General features: G+C 68.9%; 1 protein-coding gene across 4 annotated transcripts; it reads left to right on the top strand.

The window, feature by feature from the left end:
• The first annotated feature begins 14 nt into the window (after positions 1 to 14).
• Positions 15 to 16877, top strand: ABCA7 (ATP binding cassette subfamily A member 7). 4 transcript variants are annotated; one of them, XM_070272303.1, is made up of 47 exons: positions 15 to 57; positions 1130 to 1331; positions 1417 to 1510; positions 1724 to 1865; positions 1953 to 2065; positions 2186 to 2262; positions 2633 to 2713; positions 2941 to 3151; positions 3234 to 3373; positions 3650 to 3766; positions 3933 to 4133; positions 4314 to 4531; positions 4793 to 4969; positions 5309 to 5531; positions 5672 to 5893; positions 5979 to 6180; positions 6476 to 6586; positions 6805 to 6976; positions 7259 to 7390; positions 7495 to 7634; positions 7798 to 7935; positions 8158 to 8342; positions 8425 to 8476; positions 8717 to 8994; positions 9143 to 9191; positions 9405 to 9509; positions 9587 to 9741; positions 9919 to 10043; positions 10119 to 10217; positions 10327 to 10581; positions 10747 to 10779; positions 10884 to 11061; positions 11149 to 11318; positions 11643 to 11820; positions 11994 to 12109; positions 12345 to 12489; positions 12607 to 12730; positions 13092 to 13221; positions 13294 to 13414; positions 13495 to 13557; positions 14261 to 14367; positions 14524 to 14665; positions 15171 to 15305; positions 15381 to 15484; positions 15757 to 15849; positions 16242 to 16482; positions 16589 to 16877. In XM_070272303.1, the coding sequence occupies exons 2-47, from the start codon at positions 1266 to 1268 to the stop codon at positions 16742 to 16744; spliced, it is 6516 nt and encodes a 2171-aa protein (XP_070128404.1). In that variant the 5' UTR covers positions 15 to 57; positions 1130 to 1265; the 3' UTR covers positions 16745 to 16877. The 4 variants fall into 4 exon arrangements, with proteins under 4 accessions (XP_070128404.1, XP_070128405.1, XP_070128407.1 ...); XM_070272304.1 differs by lacking the exon at positions 15 to 57 and adding an exon at positions 62 to 169; XM_070272306.1 differs by lacking the exon at positions 15 to 57 and adding an exon at positions 62 to 169 and having other exon boundaries at positions 3966 to 4133.
• Positions 16878 to 17151: the final 274 nt, after the last annotated feature.

Below are 17151 nucleotides of genomic sequence, written 5' to 3' on the forward strand. Positions count from 1 at the left end.
GGCCAATGGCAGCGGGCGGGGGCGGGGCCGGGCGCGGCCGGCGGCACCGGATGCCAGGTAGGGTCGGTCTCAGGGGCACCGCGCCCGCTGAGGGGCTCCTCTTAAAGGGGCCGCGCTCCCCGGCCGCGGTCGCGCGGAGGGAAGGTGGTCAGTGTTGAGGGCTGGAATGGTGAGAGCGTCCGGAGAGAGAGGACGGCCCCGAGACCCGAGGATGCGGGGGCGGGGGACGCGTGGGCGGGAGGCAGGCTCCCTGGGAATCAGGGGTGCGGGCCGAGTCCAGGCTCTCTGAGTGTCGGGGGGCCGCAGAGCTGACCACTAATTCTCACGGCGGGGACTGGACATTAGACGCACCGGAGAGGGGGGTTTTGCCAACACACGCCTGCAGCCCCTGCCGGTTAGAATTCATCCAAGCCCTCTGACCCCATCTGACAAATGGAGAAACTGAGGCTGCTCCCCCAGACCCCACTTGATGTAAAGAGAGTTCTGGAGTTGGGGGGGTCCCGGATCCTGGGTCCTAGTTCCCGCCTCATATGTGACCTGTGGCGACTCCCTGCCCCTCTGGCGGCCTCGGTTTCCCCATCTGTACAATAATGAAGTAGGCCAGAGCTGGACAGTTCCAGGCAAAGCGCGGGATCAGGAATCGCTGGTTCCAGGAGCCTCCATCGCTGCCCCTTCTCCTAACTCATGGTCTGGGTCTTGTGGTTCTTCTGAACGATGAGTAGCACTTGAGGGTGGGCAGAGCTGGGGGGATTCTGCCTGTCTCTCTCGGGGCCTGGGTGGGCCCCTCTTTCAGCCAGACAGGGAAAATGTTCAGAACAGAAACCCGGTGCGGGGAAGAGCGGGGGAGAAAGGCGGATCCTTCCCCGGGTCAGAGATGAGGCCGGGGAGGGGGGTGGGCCCCCAAGTGGGGCTTAGGGCGGAGCCTGGTGATGAAGGGGTTAAGCCGAGGCTCCGCCCCCTGAAGAATTAGTTGATAGCCTTTGGGACCCCAGCCACTGCCCTGCAGGGAGCGACAGCCCTGGCAACCAATCGGATGCGAGGATGGCTACGGGCCGGGCTCCCATTGGCTCACTCCACCCCTGGGGGAGGGAGTCCCTTTAATAAGTGCCCACTATCTGCCTGGGTCTAGACAGAGCTTCCAGGAACCCTGCGCGATGGGATAGAGGAATGACGTTCAGAGACGGACAGGGAGTTGCCCGCAGCCACACAGCACGTCCTCAGCCTGACCCCTCCGTCCTGTCCCCTGTCCCCTGTCCATTCCCACCATGGCCTTCGGGACGCAGCTAATGCTGCTGCTTTGGAAGAATTTCCTTTATCGCAGGAGACAGCCGGTAATGCCTGGGCGGGCGGACCAGGGCGGGGCGGCCCAGGCGTCCCCCGCTGTCCCCACTACCCCCGCCTGCTCTGCACCCCCAGATCCAGCTCTTGGTGGAGTTGCTGTGGCCTCTCTTTCTCTTCTTCATCCTGGTGGCCGTCCGCCATTCCCACCCCCCATTGGAACAGCACGAATGTAAGACCCACCCCCCCACCACCACCACCACCAGGGTCCAGGCAACTCTGTGTGTGGGGCCGGGGTGACAGGAGGTCACCCGGTCCACAGCGCCCCAGCGAGCAGCAGGGAGGGAGCGTGGACCCGGCACCCAAGACAGGGCTGAGGGTGGGCGCTCTGCCGAGGGAGGGTGTGATCCCCGTGGGGACTCAGACAGGTGCCCGGCCCCCACAGGCCATTTCCCCAACAAGCCACTGCCCTCGGCGGGCACCGTGCCGTGGCTCCAGGGCCTTATCTGCAACATGAACAACACGTGCTTCCCGCAGCCCACGCCCGGCGAGGAGCCCGGCGTCCTGAGCAACTTCAACGACTCCCTGTGAGCGGGCAGTGGGGGGCCGTGGGGGGCCGTGGGAGAGGGGGGTGCCCGCCAGCCCCCAACCTCCTGGCCTCTCTCTCTCCCCAGGGTCTCCCGGCTCCTGGCTGATGCCCGCACTGTGCTGGGGGGCCCCAGGGCCCACAGGATGCTGGCCGGCCTGGGGAAGCTGATGCCCACACTGAGGGCGGCTCGCAGAGCAGGTGAGAGGTGGGGTCCTCGGAGCCTCGACCTGCCTGGCTGTGAAATGGGCGTGGGGGGCGGGGGGGGGTGTCACCGGCCAAGCTCTGCCTAACTGTGCTTTCCACGAATTCCTCCCCCAGCCGGGACTCAGCCAACTGACCGGCCGCAGGAGGGACCGTCCCTGGCCACTGAGCTGCTGGGGACACTGTTTGGAGGGGTGAGGTGGGGCAGGGCGAGACCAGGCCGACTCTGGGACTGCTCTCAGGAAGTCTGGGCACTGCTCCACCCTGGGCCGGGCACCTCCCTCCCAGGCCTCTGAGTCCAACCTCCGGGCCTTTGTCTGGGCTGTCCCAGGCGCCTGGAGGGACACCATCCTTCCGGTGCCCAGAGAGGCCACGTCTGGTGTGGTGGCGAAGACTCCGGCCCGTGAGGCCTCGAACGGGTCCACGTGCCTCTTGCCGCCTCGGTTTCCCTATTTGTCGAATGGGGTCTATGATGGCAGGGACCTCCCGGGGCTTGGCAAAGTGGTTGACCCCTAGAGAGACCTCAGTCAAGGTCGTTGTCACCCTTGTCCTTTTTCTCCCCAGGAATTCTTGGGGTCCGAGCTGCGCCAAGCCCAGGAGTCTGTGGGCAGCTTCCTGGACGCAGCAGAGGACCTGGCCCAGGAGGTAAGAGGCCCCCATCCCCAACCCCAGCCTGACCCCATGAGGGTCTGCTGCCTGGATGGGGAGGTGACAGGGCACCCCGACACTTCCTGGGGTAGGTTTTGGGGGGGACTTGGGCAGAAAGGGAGGGACACCGTGCTCCTGGAGGGGTGCTCTGTCCCGGTTAAGGCTTGGCCGTAGGACGTGGAGGGAGGGAGGACGGCCAGCGCCCTCTGGTGACCTCCCTCCAGCTCCTGGCGCTGCCCAGCCTGGCGGAGCTGCGGGGGCTGCTGCAGAGGCTCCGGGGGACAGGCGGCCCCCTGGAAGCGGTGTCAGAAGCCCTCTGCAGTGCCAGGGGGCCCAGCGTCCCTGGGGGCCTCTCCCTCAACTGGTACAAATCCAGCGACCTGAAGGAGTTCGTGGGGCAGGAGCCGAGGCCGGCCCTACAGGACAGCAGCCTGAGTAAGCGACTGACCTCGGGTTCCCAGGGCGGGAAGTGGGGTGGTGCGCACGGGGGCAGGGACTCATGGCGCCCCCGCCCCAGGCCCCGCCTGCGCTGAACTGGTGGGGGCCCTGGACACCCACCCTTTGTCCCGCCTGCTCTGGAGGCGCGTGAAGCCGCTGCTCCTCGGGAAACTGCTGTTTGCACCTGACACACCGTTCACCCGGGAGCTCATGGCCCAGGTGAGGGTGGGTGGCAGGGTCCCTCCCTGAGCCCAGGTGGATGAGGACCAGGCTGGAGGGGGGCCGGGCCCCGGGAGGCTCCCTGGGGTGGCCCGTGGAAGCAGAGTGTTGAAGAGGTGAGAATTTGCCAGACTGCAGGCAGAGGGACCAGCAGGTGCCCTCGCTCAGAGGCACAGGATGTGGAGCAAAGGGGAGGAGGCAGGAGAGAGGGGCGGGGGTCCCCCGAGGAGGGGAGGGTGGTGAACAGGCCTCGATCTTGGCGTCCGTCTCCCGCAGGTAAACCGGACCTTCCAGGAGCTGGCTCTGTTGAAGGACGTCCAGGAGGTGTGGGGTCTGCTGGGCCCCGAGCTCTTCAGCTTCTTGAATGACAGCGCCAACGTCGCCATCCTGCAGGTGGGGCCAGGACGGCAGGCGGCAGATTTGTCCCCAGCCCTCCCTGGCCGAGGATTTGGGCAAAGGGCAGGGCCTCTTGTGCCCGGATGTGGAGGTGGGGTGTAGTATCCCTGGTGAGGACAGGCCCGCGGATGGGAAGCGGGGTGACAAGGCCCTGAATGCCCAGTGCAGGATCCCACCTTCCCCTGCCACCTCCCAGAGGCTCCTCCAGATTCCAGACATGGGAAGGAGGCAGCCAAGACCTGGAGGCCAGGACCGGGCCGAGGCCCTCCGTGCCTTTCTCGACCCCCGTGGGGGCAACTACAGCTGGCAGGACGCCCACGCTGATGTGGAGCGCCTGGTGGGCGCGCTGGGTCTTATGATGGAGGTGAGGGGGTGTCCACTTGGGAAACTGGGGTGGTGGGGGGCCAGCACGCCCTGTGGGGGTCTGATAGAGGAGGACGCCCCACCCAGGGGCTTCCAGGAGGAAGCACGACCGGGCCGCGAGGTCCAGGGGAGGCCCCGGGTGCCTCGGATACCTCGGACCCACGCCTCGGCCCCTCCCCAGTGCGTGACCCTGGACAAGCTGGAGGCGCTGCCCTCGGAGGGTGCCCTGGTGGCGCGGGCCCTGGAGCTGCTGGATGAGCGCCGCTTCTGGGCAGGCGTCGTCTTCCTGGGGCCGGAGGACCCCGCGGACCCCGCGCCGCTGCCGGGCCCAGGCCACGTGCGCATCAAGATCCGCATGGACATCGACGACGTCACGAAAACCAATAAGATCAGAGACAGGTGGGGGGGGGGGGGAGGCTGTGTGGGCGTGGCCTCTGGGGGCGGGGCCAGGGGCATTCCACCTATCAGAGACCATGGTAGGTGGAGCCCAGGACTCCTTAGCCCAATTGGGGTTCGTGGTGGGCGGGGCCTCGCTTGCATGAGGGGCGGGGCCGAGGGCGTGATTGAGCCCGCGGGTGAGGGCGGAGCTAAGGCTGCGGTGGGCGGGGTCTGGGACGTCCCTGGGGCTCCCTGCAGTGCGGACCACCATGCCTCTTGCAGGTTTTGGGACCCCGGCCCGGCTGCTGACCCCCTGACCGACCTGCGCTATGTGTGGGGCGGCTTCGTGTATCTGCAGGACCTGCTGGAGCGCGCGGCCGTGCGCGTGCTCAGTGGCGCCGCGCCCCGCGCCGGCCTCTACCTGCAGCAGATGCCGTACCCGTGCTACGTGGACGACGCGTGAGCGCCCCTCCCTCCCCGCGCGTGCAGCCGGCCGCCCCGTCCCGGGTCTCAGGGTGGGACCCCGACTCCCTTGGGAACGCCCCTGTAGTCGAGGCTGCAGACCCTGTGACCCAGGGCGGGACGAGCAGGGATCCCCCAGGGTCTGGGGTCTCCGGATGCAGGAGAACGTGGCCTGTGCTGACCGCAGGGACCCCGAGGCCGGATCAGGGGTCCGAGGATAAGGGAGGGCGAATGGCCAAGGCTGGCTGCGTCTTGGGATCCCGGGGTGCCAACCGTCGTGCCAGACGCGGGCTGCACGGGGTCTCCGCCCCAACCTCTGCCGCCCCCGACCCCCAGGTTCCTGCGCGTGCTGAGCCGGTCCCTGCCGCTCTTCCTGACGCTGGCCTGGATCTACTCGGTGGCGCTAACGGTGAAGGCCGTGGTGCGCGAGAAGGAGACGCGGCTGCGGTACACCATGCGCGCCATGGGGCTCAGCGGCGCCGTGCTGTGGCTCGGCTGGTTCCTCAGCTGCCTCGGGCCTTTCCTCCTCAGCACCGCGCTGCTCTTGCTGGTGCTCAAGGTGGGCGTGCCTCGGTCTTCCTGGCTGCAGAATGGGCGCGCGCGCGCGCGCGCGCGGGTAGCGGGCAGGAGGCACCTTGCGTTGGTGCGCGCCCCTGGGTGAATCTGGGCGTGCGACCCCAGCTCCCTTTGCCTCCGCAGCTCGGGGACATCCTCCCGTACAGCGACCCGGTCGTGGTCTTCCTGTTCTTGGCGGCCTTCGCCGTGGCCACGGTGGTCCAGAGCTTCTTGCTGAGCGCCTTCTTCTCCCGTGCCAACCTGGCGGCCGCCTGTGGGGGCCTCGCCTACTTTGTGCTCTATCTGCCCTACGTGCTGTGCGTGGCCTGGCGGGACCAGCTGCCCGTGGGTGGCCGCGTGGCCGCGGTGAGAGCCTGGCCGGGCCGCGCGGGGTGTGGTGTGGGGCACCCTCACGGCGCTCGCTCGCTCACCCACCCGCCCCGACCCACAGAGCCTTCTGTCGCCCGTGGCCTTCGGCTTCGGCTGCGAGAGCCTGGCGCTGCTGGAGGAGCGGGGCGAGGGCGCGCGGTGGCACAACATGGGCACCGGGCCTACGGCCGACGTCTTCAGCCTGGCCCAGGTCTCAGGCCTCCTGCTGTTCGATGCCGCGCTCTACGGCCTCGCCACTTGGTACCTGGAGGCCGTGTGCCCAGGTGGGCACTCCCGGGGGCGCACCTGCGGAAAGGAGGCCGGGCTGAGGGGCGGGGCGCGGGGTGGGGCGGGACTTTGGGGCTGTTTGGTACCCCGAGGCAGGTCCGAAGTGAGAGGGCGGGGCTTCCTGGCACATGCGCACAGGGGGCTGCCTTTGAGCGACGCCCGGGGTGGGGGGGGCGGGTGGGCGGGGTTTCCCGGCCGGCTATCCGCACGCCCCGATCCCAGGTGTGTGGCCGGGGCTGACACGCTCCAGGGGGATGGGCTCAAGGGGTAACCGAACACCGCTCCCCCCAGGCCAGTATGGGATCCCCGAACCGTGGAACTTTCCTTTTCGGAGAAGCTACTGGTTTGGACCTCGGCCCCCCAAGGATCTCGCCCCGCCCCCCGCCCTGCAGGACCCGGAGGGTGAGGCCCGACAAGCCACTTCCCCGTCTGGAGCCCCCAGGCTCCCCCCCAAAAAAACAGATTCCCGCAGATCCCAATCTTCGCCCAGCTCCCCAGGTCCCCGGGGGCTCCCCTAACTCCTACAGACCCCAGCCCGCCAGGTCCCCCGCTCCACAGGGAGCCCCCAGCTTGAACGGCCCCCACCCCACCCCCGACCGAGGGTGCCCCACTTTCCGCAGTTCTGGTGGAAGAGCCGCCGCCTGGCCTGATTTCGGGGGTCTCCATCCGGAACTTGGAAAAGCGCTTTCCTGGGAACCCGCAGCCCGCCCTGCGCGGGCTCAGCCTGGACTTCTACCAAGGCCACATCACCGCCTTCCTGGGCCACAACGGGGCCGGGAAGACCACCACGCTGTGAGCCGCCGCCCCGCCCCGCCCCGGCCTGCGCTTGCGCATCTGTTCCGTGGGAAAGGCGTCTCGGGTTGGGGGGTCCCATCTCCACAGTGGGAGGCGGACCCTCGGTTTGGGTACACAGTAGGCAAGCGATACGTGTTTGCTCTGAGCCTCAGTTTCCCTCCCCTGTAAAATGGGGACATAACACTCCTTTGGTCCTTGAAGGGCTAGCGCCCCTTCTCTGGGGGGGCCTCAGTGTCCTGCTCCCAAGACGCAGCAGCTCTGAGAATCCTACACCCCCAGGTCCATCCTCAGCGGCCTCTTTCCGCCCACTGGTGGCTCCGCCTGCGTCCTGGGCCACGACGTCCGCTCCAGCATGGCCGCCATCCGGCCCCACCTGGGCGTCTGCCCGCAGTACAACGTGCTGTTCGACATGTGCGTCCTGGGGGGACCCTGGGGTGCGGCGGTGGGAGGCCTGGCTGTTCTCGGGGGACCCTGCCTGCCACGCTGGCCGCTCTGTTCCTTGCCCGTGGCCGCAGGATGACCGTGGACGAGCACATCTGGTTCTACGGGCGGTTGAAGGGTCTGAGTGCGGCTGCCGTGGGCCCCGAGCAGGACCGGCTGCTGCAGGACACGGGGCTCGTCCCCAAGCGGCGTGTGGAGACGCGCCACCTGTCCGGTGAGCCCGGCCTGGGGAGGGGCGGGGACCTTATCCCGTGGGGGCTGAGGTCAAGGTGGGTGAGCAACGGGCAGTGGCGGGGAGGGGGGAGTGGCGCGCAGCCTTGACCAGGGCTGGGGGGTCATGCTGACATCGCGACCCCCCCCCCCCCGTCCCTTCCCAGGTGGGATGCAGCGGAAGCTTTCGGTGGCCATCGCCTTTGTGGGTGGCTCCCAGGTCGTTATCCTGGACGAGCCCACCGCTGGCGTGGACCCTGCTTCTCGCCGCGGTATTTGGGAGCTGCTGCTCAAATACCGCGAAGGTAAGAGTTGTGGGTGGCCTAGGGTTCCCCTGGGTTCCACTTGAGGGGCCAGAAAAGGTTTCTAAGGAGGAGACAAGGTTCCTGAGGAGGAGGTGCTGGAGGTGGGGTTTTGAGGGGTGAGCAGGAGTTTGCCGCACAGGCAGGCAATTCTCGGCGGAGGGCACAGTTCAGGCAGACAGCTGGTGGCCTGATGGTCCACGTGGGTTGGGTCCCCGTGACCAGGGCGCACACTGATCCTCTCCACACATCACCTGGATGAGGCGGAGCTCCTGGGAGACCGCGTGGCGGTGGTGGCGGCCGGCCGCTTGTGCTGCTGTGGCTCCCTGCTCTTCCTACGGCGTCACTTCGGCTCTGGCTACTACCTGACACTGGTCAAAGGTCCCCCGCCCCTGGCCACCAGCAAGAAGGTGAGGGCCGGACTGACCCCTGACCCCCCAAGGCTATGTCCAGCCCTGATGGCCATGGCAGTCGGTGTCCCTCGGCCCGCAGGGTGACGCCGACTTGGAAGACAGGAGGCAGGAGGAGCCGGGTGGCACGGCCGGTGAGGGCTGGGGAGGGAGAGCCAAAGGGAGGGCCGGTGGGGGCAGTGGCAACAGGGCCTCACGACCCCAGACTGACCCCTGACCCCGGGTGAGCCTGACTCCAGCCCCTGCCTTTAACCTCACCTGGGCTGAGCCCGCACACAAACCTCCCTGTGACCTCTGACCTTAGGTGGACTCCATGCTGACCCCCGGCCAAGTCCTGCTGTTGGGTGCTTAACCCTGACCCCCTCTGCCCACAGGGATGGGCGCCTCCTGGGTGACCAAGCCCCTACTCCAGGGAGGCTGGGCCCCACCGGCCCCCGCTGCGCCCCCGGCTGCGCCCCGGCTGCTGGCCCTGGTGCAGAGCCACGTGCCCGGCGCGCGGCTGGTGGAGGAGCTGCCCCACGAGCTGGTGCTGGCGCTGCCCTACGAGGGCGCCCTGGACGGCAGCTTCGCCGGGCTCTTCCGCGACCTGGACCTGCGGCTGGGGGCGCTGGGGCTGACCGGCTACGGGATCTCCGACACCAGCCTGGAGGAGGTGCGGCTGCCGGAGGGGAGAGGCCTGCCTGGAGGTGGAGGAGGGCTCTGCTTCCTGACAGCAGGGCAGCCCAGGGAGGGGCGGCTCCGAGTCCCTTGGGGAGGCCTGGGGGACACACAGCGTCTGAGCCCCCGTTTGGTCTCCCCAGATCTTCCTGAAGGTGATGGAGGACTGTGCTGGGGACTCGGACCCAAAAGGTGTGGCCGCAGGGCCCTGTCCTCGACCCCTAACCCTGGTCCAGAGTTGGCCCTGGCTTCAGACCAAGTGCTCATCCCTCGCTGAGTCTGGCCCAATGCGCAGCTCTGACCTCCATCCCTGACCCCTGAGCCCTGCATCTGTGACCTTTGGCCTTGACCCAGACCCCAGGCTGAACGGTGGCCCCTGACCCTGGCCCCCCGGTGGCTCCACAGATGGTGGCCGCAGGCAGCCCCCGGGCACGGACATTGCTCCCCTGGACGCAGGCCCTCAGCTCAAGATCCTGCCGGAGGGGTCAGCCCTGGAGAACGGGGCGCCAGGTGAGTGGTCTGCGCCCTGAGCCTGGGGCCCCTCCCGGTCCCCCACGGGGCCACCACTGACCCTCCCATCCCTGCAGCCGGCTTGGCCCCAGAGACACAGGCCCTGCGGGGCTCCGGGCCGGCCGCCGCAGGCCGTGTGGAGGGCTGGACGCTGGCCCGCCAACAGCTCCGGGCCCTGCTCCTGAAGCGCTTGCTGCTGGCCAGCCGCAGCCGCTGTGGCCTGTTCGCCCAGGTGAGGGGGCCCCGGGGGATGTGGGGGGACATGGGTGCCTGCCTCCACTCAGGTGGCCTAACTCAGCCACCTGACCCCGGGCAAGTCCCCACTCTGAACACCTGCAGTGGGAGCACTGGGGAGCCAGGGATGGTCGTAGAGCAGGGGCGGGAGAGCAGCTGACGGCCGGTCCTTCAGATGGTGCTGCCGGCCCTGTTTGTGGGGCTGGCGCTGGCGTTCAGCCTCATCGTGCCGCCGTTCGGACACTACCCGGCCCTGCGGCTCAGCCCCACCATGTACGGGGCCCAGGTCTCCTTCTTCAGGTGGGTGCGGGTGGTGGGGGTGGCGGGAGGGCCAGGGGCTGGGGACGCAGTGCTGACCCCGCCCCCCACCCACAGCGAGGACGCCCCTGGGGACCCCGAGCGCGCCCGCCTGCTGGAGGCGCTGCTGGAGGAGGCAGGAGTGCAGGAGCCGGCCCAGAAGAACGGCTCCCACGGGTGAGGGCCGGCCTCGGTTTCCCCCTCAGCGCCCTGCCTGTGGGCCTCGGGGGGGTCCCCGGAGCCTCCCCGGCCTGCAGCCCACAGCCCCGCCCCCCACCCCCCACAGGTTCTCGGTGCCCGAGGTCCCCCCGGATGTGGCCGCGGTCTTGGCCAGTGGCAACTGGACCCCGGGGTCCCCCTCCCCGGCCTGCCAGTGCAGCCGGCCTGGCGCCCGGCGCCTGCTGCCCGCCTGCCCCGCCGCGGCCGGCGGCCCCCCGCCACCCCAGGCCCCTGGCGGCTCCGGGGAGCTGGTGCAGAACCTCACCGGCCGCAACCTGTCCGACTTCCTGGTCAAGACCTACCCGCGCCTGGTGCGCCAGGGGTGAGCCGTGCGGGTCGGGGGTCTCAGCGGGCGGGCCGGAGGGTCCCTGAGTGCCCCCTGCGCCTCCCGTCTTTACGATCCCACTGCCCCCCTGGCATCTCTGTCCGTCCCCCTCACGTCCCTGTCCTCCCTGTGTGTCTGTCTGTCCGTCCGTCTTCCCTGCAGCTTGAAGACCAAGAAGTGGGTGAACGAGGTCAGGTGAGGAGGGGGCCCCCCAACCCCAGGCTCCTGGCCGCAGCCCCTGCCCGCCCGCTCCATGACCACGGCCATCAGCCGCCCGCCATGCCCCCACTGACCCACAGGTATGGGGGCTTCTCCCTCGGGGGCCGAGACCCCAGCCTGCCCTCGGGGCGCGAGGTGGGCCGCTCGGTGGAGGAGCTGCGGGCGCTGTTGAGTCCCCAGCCCGGCGGGGCCCTTGACCGCCTCCTGAACAACCTCACGGTGTGGGCTCGCGGCCTGGATGCGCAGGACAGCCTCAAGGTGGGAGCCGGGGGGTGGTGGGCGGGCGGGTGGTGGCGGCAGGTTGGACCCCGTCACCCTGACCCCTGGGCCCTGACCCCACCCCAGATCTGGTTCAACAACAAGGGCTGGCACGCCATGGTGGCCTTTGTCAACCGGGCCAACAACGCACTCCTACGCGCCCGCCTGCCCCGGGGCCCCGCCCGCCGTGCCCACAGCATCACCACGCTGAATCACCCTCTGAACCTCACCAAGGAGCAGCTGTCGGAGGCCACGATGTGAGTCCCTCAGCCCTGCGTGGGCTCCGCTGCCTCAGTTTCTCCGTCGTCTCGGCGGATGGGGGCTGGATTTGCCCTGTGTCACGCTCCACTGTGTGAACGGGGGAACAAGAACCCGTCTCTGCCCGCTAAGCCGGGGTCACGGGACGTCACTGGGCCCAGCGGGGCTCCGCTCTCCCCCGACGGCCCGCACGTCCTCGTCAGAGACCCGTGCGACCTCTCCTTGCCAGCCGCCGCCCGCATCCCCCCGAACGTCTCGGGCCGTGTCCCCACCCTTGTGGGCCGCCCCGTAGACCGGTCAGTGGCACACGCCCTCCCCCCCAGGATGGCCTCCTCGGTGGACGTGCTCGTGTCCATCTGTGTGGTCTTCGCCATGTCCTTTGTCCCGGCCAGCTTCACTCTCGTCCTCATCGAGGAGCGCGTCACGGGAGCCAAACACTTGCAGTTCATGGGGGGCCTGCCCCCCACTCTCTACTGGCTCAGCAACTTCCTCTGGGACATGGTGCGCGGATAGCCCGGAGGGGTGGGGGCCCGGCCACCGCTCGCCACTGCCCCTTCTGGCCCCTTCCGGGCAGGGACTGGCCCTGGGGGGTGGGGACGTCTCGGGAATGGCGGGAGATAGGGCGTCCCGCCCCGTGCACGCTGACGGGGGGGTCCCTGCCGTCTCCACCGCAGTGTAACTACTTGGTGCCAGCGTGCATCGTGGTGCTCATCTTCCTGGCCTTCCAGCAGAAGGCGTACGTGGCGCCCGCCAACCTGCCTGCCCTCCTGCTGCTGCTCTTACTGTACGGGTGAGACCCCCGGCCCCCCAGAGCCCCCCAGGGCCCCGGAGCAGGTCCCAAGGCCGGAGGTGACCGCAGCTGTGACCTCACTCCACGGGATGCCCAAATGGCCTTCGAGCTCAGCTCGTGCGGACTCCCGTCTCCAGAGCCCGAGCAGCGAGGACGGGAGGGACCTGTACTCGTCCCCTCGGGGCCACTGAGCCCCCCGTCCGGCTGGTCACCTGGCGACTCCCGTTGCCCCCAGCTGGTCAATCACGCCGCTCATGTACCCGGCTTCCTTCTGCTTCTCTGTGCCCAGCACGGCCTACGTGCTGCTCACCTGCATCAACCTCTTCATCGGCATCAACGGCAGCATGGCCACCTTCGTGCTCGAGCTCTTCTCCGATGAGGTGGGCCGGGGTGTGGGGGGTGGGAGGAGGCCCGGTGCGGCGCCGGGGGGCGGGGGCTGCGGCTGGGGTGTTGGCCTCGGCCCCAGACCCACCTCCCGCCTCCTGTTCCCGGAGCAGAAGCTGCAGGACGTGAGCCGGATCCTGAAACGAGTCTTCCTCATCTTCCCCCACTTCTGCCTGGGCCGGGGGCTCATCGACATGGTGCGGAACCAGGCCATGGCCGACGCCTTCGAGCGCTTCGGTGAGAACTTCCTTCCAGGTGGAGAAGGGCCAGCCAAGAGGGGATGATACAGGGTGGGGACAAGCAGCAGCCCCCCGGGAATGAAACTGAAGGTCTCGGCTGGCCCCAGAGTTGGGCCATGTTCGAGGTGCAGCAAAGCAGCCATAAAAGATAATTCTATCTTGGGTCACATCACAAGGGGTCTAAGGCCCTAAATAAGGGAGGTGGTGATATCACTGTTTTTCTATACCAATTAGACCTCAGTTGAGTGGCCTATCCAGTTCTTGGTCCTCTCCTGTAAGAACTCAAGGTTTCTAGGATGAGGAAGGGTCCCGTAACCAAGATCCTCCAAGGAGCCAGCCCCTCCTTCCTGTCCCCACAGGAAATGGGGATTTCCAGTCGCCCCTGCGCTGGGAGGTGGTCGGCAAGAACCTCTTGGCCATGGTGGTGCAGGGGCCCCTCTTCCTCCTCTTCACGCTCCTGCTCCAGCACCGGAACCGCCTCCTGCCAAGGTCAGTGGGGCCCGGGATAGGGTGGCAGGGGCCGCGGGCCGGCTTGGGGCCCACTCGTGTCTCTGTCCTCAGACCCAAGCTGAAGCCACTGCCGCCCCTGGGGGAGGAGGACGAGGACGTGGCCCGCGAGCGGGAGCGGGTGGTCCGAGGGGCCACCAAGGGGGACATATTGGTGCTGCGGGACCTGACCAAGGTGGGTGCCGCCAAGGGGCGCTCTGGGTGGGGGGCTCCCGCCAGCCCAGCCACCTTTCTCAGGGATCTGCTCCCCCTCAGGTGTACCCCAGGCAGAGGACACCTGCTGTTGACCGCCTGTGCCTGGGGATCCCCCCCGGTGAGGTAAGTCAGAGTGGAGGTCCCGGTGCAGGGGCAGCGAGAGGCTGCCCTACTGTGCGCCCACTGCCTTTATTGAGCACGTCTGTGTGCCTACCACCCTTTCTTGGACATTTACTATGAGTCTCCTGCCCTTTATTGAGCAACTGCTGTGCGCCTGCGACCTTTTACTGAGCACCCACTGTGCGCACCAAAGGCATATCAAATGCCACCTCTGTGCTGATCAACTTTTATCACGCACCAACAGCATTTATGGAGCCCCTATTGTATACACATCCGTTTCAAGCACTTGCTCACAGCCAGTATCTACTATGCACCCGCTTTGTCCCAATTCGCACTCAAGCGCCTACTATGTGCAGACAATTTCTGTGTGCCAGTTAGTGGCAGCCTCTTGGGGCCGGTACCTGTGACACCTGCAAACACGTGGCGTGTCGGCGTAAGTGGCAGTCACTCTTTATCAGGTGCCTACTATGTGCCAGCCAGCACTCCAACTCAGGCTGACTGTGCACCCTGCCCGAGTGCCCACCAAGTGGCAGGGGCCGTTCCTGCTAAGGGACAGCTTTACGCCTCCCCACACGCTCCCGGTATCTGCCCCCCGGGGCCCCCTTGTCCACTGCCCTCCACGGGGAAACTGAGGACCCACCCTGGGAACCCGAGGCCCCGGGCTGGCGCGGGGCCTTGCTGAGCGCCGTGCGCGGTGAACCCGCAGTGTTTCGGGCTGCTGGGCGTGAACGGAGCCGGGAAAACCTCCACGTTTCGCATGGTGACCGGGGACATGCTGCCCAGCGGGGGCGAGGCCGTGCTGGCCGGCCACAGGTGAGGGGGCTCTGCGAGCACGCGCGGGCCCAGCCCCTGCAGGTGGATGGGGCCTGGTACACACCCCCTGTCCCTTACCAGGGGCTCCAGGGTGGGGGGCCTCCAGCCTGGCCGGGGCCTGGCCCGTGCCCTGAGCCGCCTGCGCCCCGACCCCAGCGTGGCCCAGGAGCCGGCCGCCGCGCACCGCCGCATGGGCTACTGCCCGCAGTCGGACGCCGTCTTCGAGCTGCTGACCGGCCGGGAGCACCTGGAGCTGTTCGCGCGCCTGCGCGGCGTCCCCGAGGCGCAGGTCGCCCAGGTGACCCGCCACACACCTGGGCTCTGCTGGGCCACGCCCCCGCCCTCCCCGGCTCCCACCCTCGCTGGGGTCCCCAGCTCCCCGCCGTCCTCCTGGCCGCACCCTGCCCGCAGCCCTGCTTCGGGGACCGCCCCTCCCCTCCCCTCCCCTCCCCTCCTCTCGGCCGTGGCCCCGCACGCTCGCCGTGACTCCACCTCCCGCTTCGCGCCTTCCTGCGCCTGCGCCAGGTGCGGCTCCCCTCCCTCGAGCCCCGCCCCTTTCCCCACCTGCATCCTCGCCCCGGCCCCTCCCACTCACCGGGCCCCGCCCCATGCTCGCTCTGGCCCCCAATGCACCCTGTACTCAGTCCGGCCCCCACCCCACACTGTGCCCCGCCATGCTCCTCCTGGCCCACCTCCCCCCACATTCGGTCCCCCCACTCTCATTCGGGCCCCCGCCGGGCTCACTCCGCCCCCCCATGCTCCTATTCACTCCGGTGTCCCCCCGACTCCGGCCCGCCCCGCAGACGGCGAGCTTGGGCCTGGCGCGCCTGGGGCTCCCGCAGTACGCCGACCGGCCCGCGGGCACCTACAGCGGCGGCAACAAGCGGAAGCTGGCGACGGCCGTGGCGCTGGTGGGGGACCCGGCCGTGGTCTTTCTGGTGCGTGGGGCGGGGCTGGGGCGAGGGCCGGCCGGGCTGGGGCGGGGCCTGGCTTAAGCGTCTCCCGCACCCCAGGATGAGCCGACCACCGGCATGGACCCCGGCACGCGGCGCTTCCTCTGGAACAGCCTCCTGGCCGTGGTGCGGGAGGGCCGCTCCGTGGTGCTCACCTCGCACAGGTGGGCCCGCGCCCGATGCCCGGGGCGGGGTGTCCAGGTGGTCTAGGCTCTGGGGAGAGAGGCTGTGGACGGCCCGGGGACACACGGGATGGGGTGGCCCTGCCCTCGGGCGGAGGATGCCAGGCCCGAGCGGGAGGACGCACGGAGGTGGGACCTGGCCCCGGAACCGAGCGGTCAGCGCCCGGCGGGAAGTGTCCAGAGCGGAAGGGGGGGCCGGGCCGGGAGGGGGAGGGTCTCGGGGCTCCGGGGCTCACCAGCTGGGCTCCCGACAGCATGGAGGAGTGCGAGGCGCTGTGCACGCGCCTGGCGGTCATGGTGAACGGGCGGTTCCGCTGCCTGGGCAGCGCGCAGCACCTCAAGGGCCGGTGAGCGGGGCGCGGCCTCCGGGCCGGGGGGGCGGGCAGGGGCGCGGGCGGAGGAGGGTGGGGTGCAGGTGGGGCCGGCTTGGCTCTAACGGAAGGGGAGGGGAGGATGGTGGACAGTCCCGGCGAGATGATGAGGGGGCGGGGTCCGACGGGTGAGCGCGGTCCAGGGGCACAGGTGGAGGAGGGTCAGGTGGGTGGCCGGGCTGGGGGCGTGGCCGCGGGGTGGGCGGGGCTAGAGACGGATGACCCGTGGGTGGGGCGAGGGCGAGGTCGTGCCTTGGGTAGGGGGGTCGAGAGGGAACAGGTGTAGGGGGCGGGGCCAGGAGGGAGCAGGAGGGCGGTGTGGGTGGGGCCGTGGGCGTGTCCAGTAGCCCGGGTCCCGCTCCCCGCAGGTTCGGGGCCGGCCACACGCTGACCCTGCGGGTGCCCGCGGCGCGGGCCGAGCCGGCGGCGGCCTTCGTGGCGGCGGCGTTCCCGGGGTCCGAGCTGCGCGAGGCGCACGGCGGCCGCCTGCGCTTCCAGCTGCCACCGGGAGGGCGCTGCGCCCTGTGGCGCGTCTTTGGAGAGCTGGCGGCGCACGGCGCGGAGCAGGGCGTGGAGGACTTCTCTGTGAGCCAGACCACGCTGGAGGAGGTGCCGGCCGCGCCGGGAGGGGGCCGCGGGTCAGAGCGGGGCTGGGGGCCGGGCCCTCAGGCTGACTGCCTCTCCTGTCCCCTCCCTCGGGCCACCCACCCTGTAGGTATTCCTATACTTCTCCAAGGACCAGGGAAAGGAGGAGGACGACGAGGAGGAGCAGGAGGCAGGAGTCGGGGTGGACGCTGTGCCAGGCCCGCAGCGCCCCAGATTCACCACCCGGTTCCTCGATAACACCAGCACGACCGAGACAGTGCTCTGAGTCTCCTCTGTGGGGCCGGTGGGTGGGGGGCCCCTGGGAGTGACACAGGCAGGGCAGAGTGGCTGGAGCCCGGACCCAGGCTCCCAGAGGGGCCGCTACCACGGAGGAAATAAAGAGGAGCTGAGGTGTGAAACTGTGTGCGTGTGTCCGTAAATGGTTCTGTGCACCGTCTGCATACAGGCCCCTGCACGCGAGGGTGTGCACGTGTGGGTTTGTGACACACATGCAATTCTTAGGGTGCAGGTGACAGCCCCGCTGCAGTTGGCTGGACCCCCCAGTTGTAAAGGCCTCTATGGGGACCAGGGAGTGATGGGGGTGGGGGGGTGTCACATGGGACTGTGGCCTTCATAAGAGCCTGGACACTGGTCCGGGGCCCCTTGAGTGCCCACGTGAGTCTGGTGCCTGGT

The sequence above is a fragment of the Equus caballus genome, chromosome 7, assembly GCF_041296265.1.
Source record: "Equus caballus isolate H_3958 breed thoroughbred chromosome 7, TB-T2T, whole genome shotgun sequence".
Taxonomy (NCBI): domain Eukaryota; kingdom Metazoa; phylum Chordata; class Mammalia; order Perissodactyla; family Equidae; genus Equus; species Equus caballus.

Coding starts and splice junctions, on each gene's coding strand:
- ABCA7 (XM_070272303.1), top strand. CDS start 1,266: ATGGCCTTCGGGACGCAGCTAATGCTGCTGCTTTGGAAGAATTTCCTT. Junction 3,767..3,932: donor CCAACGTCGCCATCCTGCAG/GTGGGGCCAGGA, acceptor CTGAATGCCCAG/TGCAGGATCCCACCTTCCCC. Junction 9,192..9,404: donor TGGGGACTCGGACCCAAAAG/GTGTGGCCGCAG, acceptor GTGGCTCCACAG/ATGGTGGCCGCAGGCAGCCC.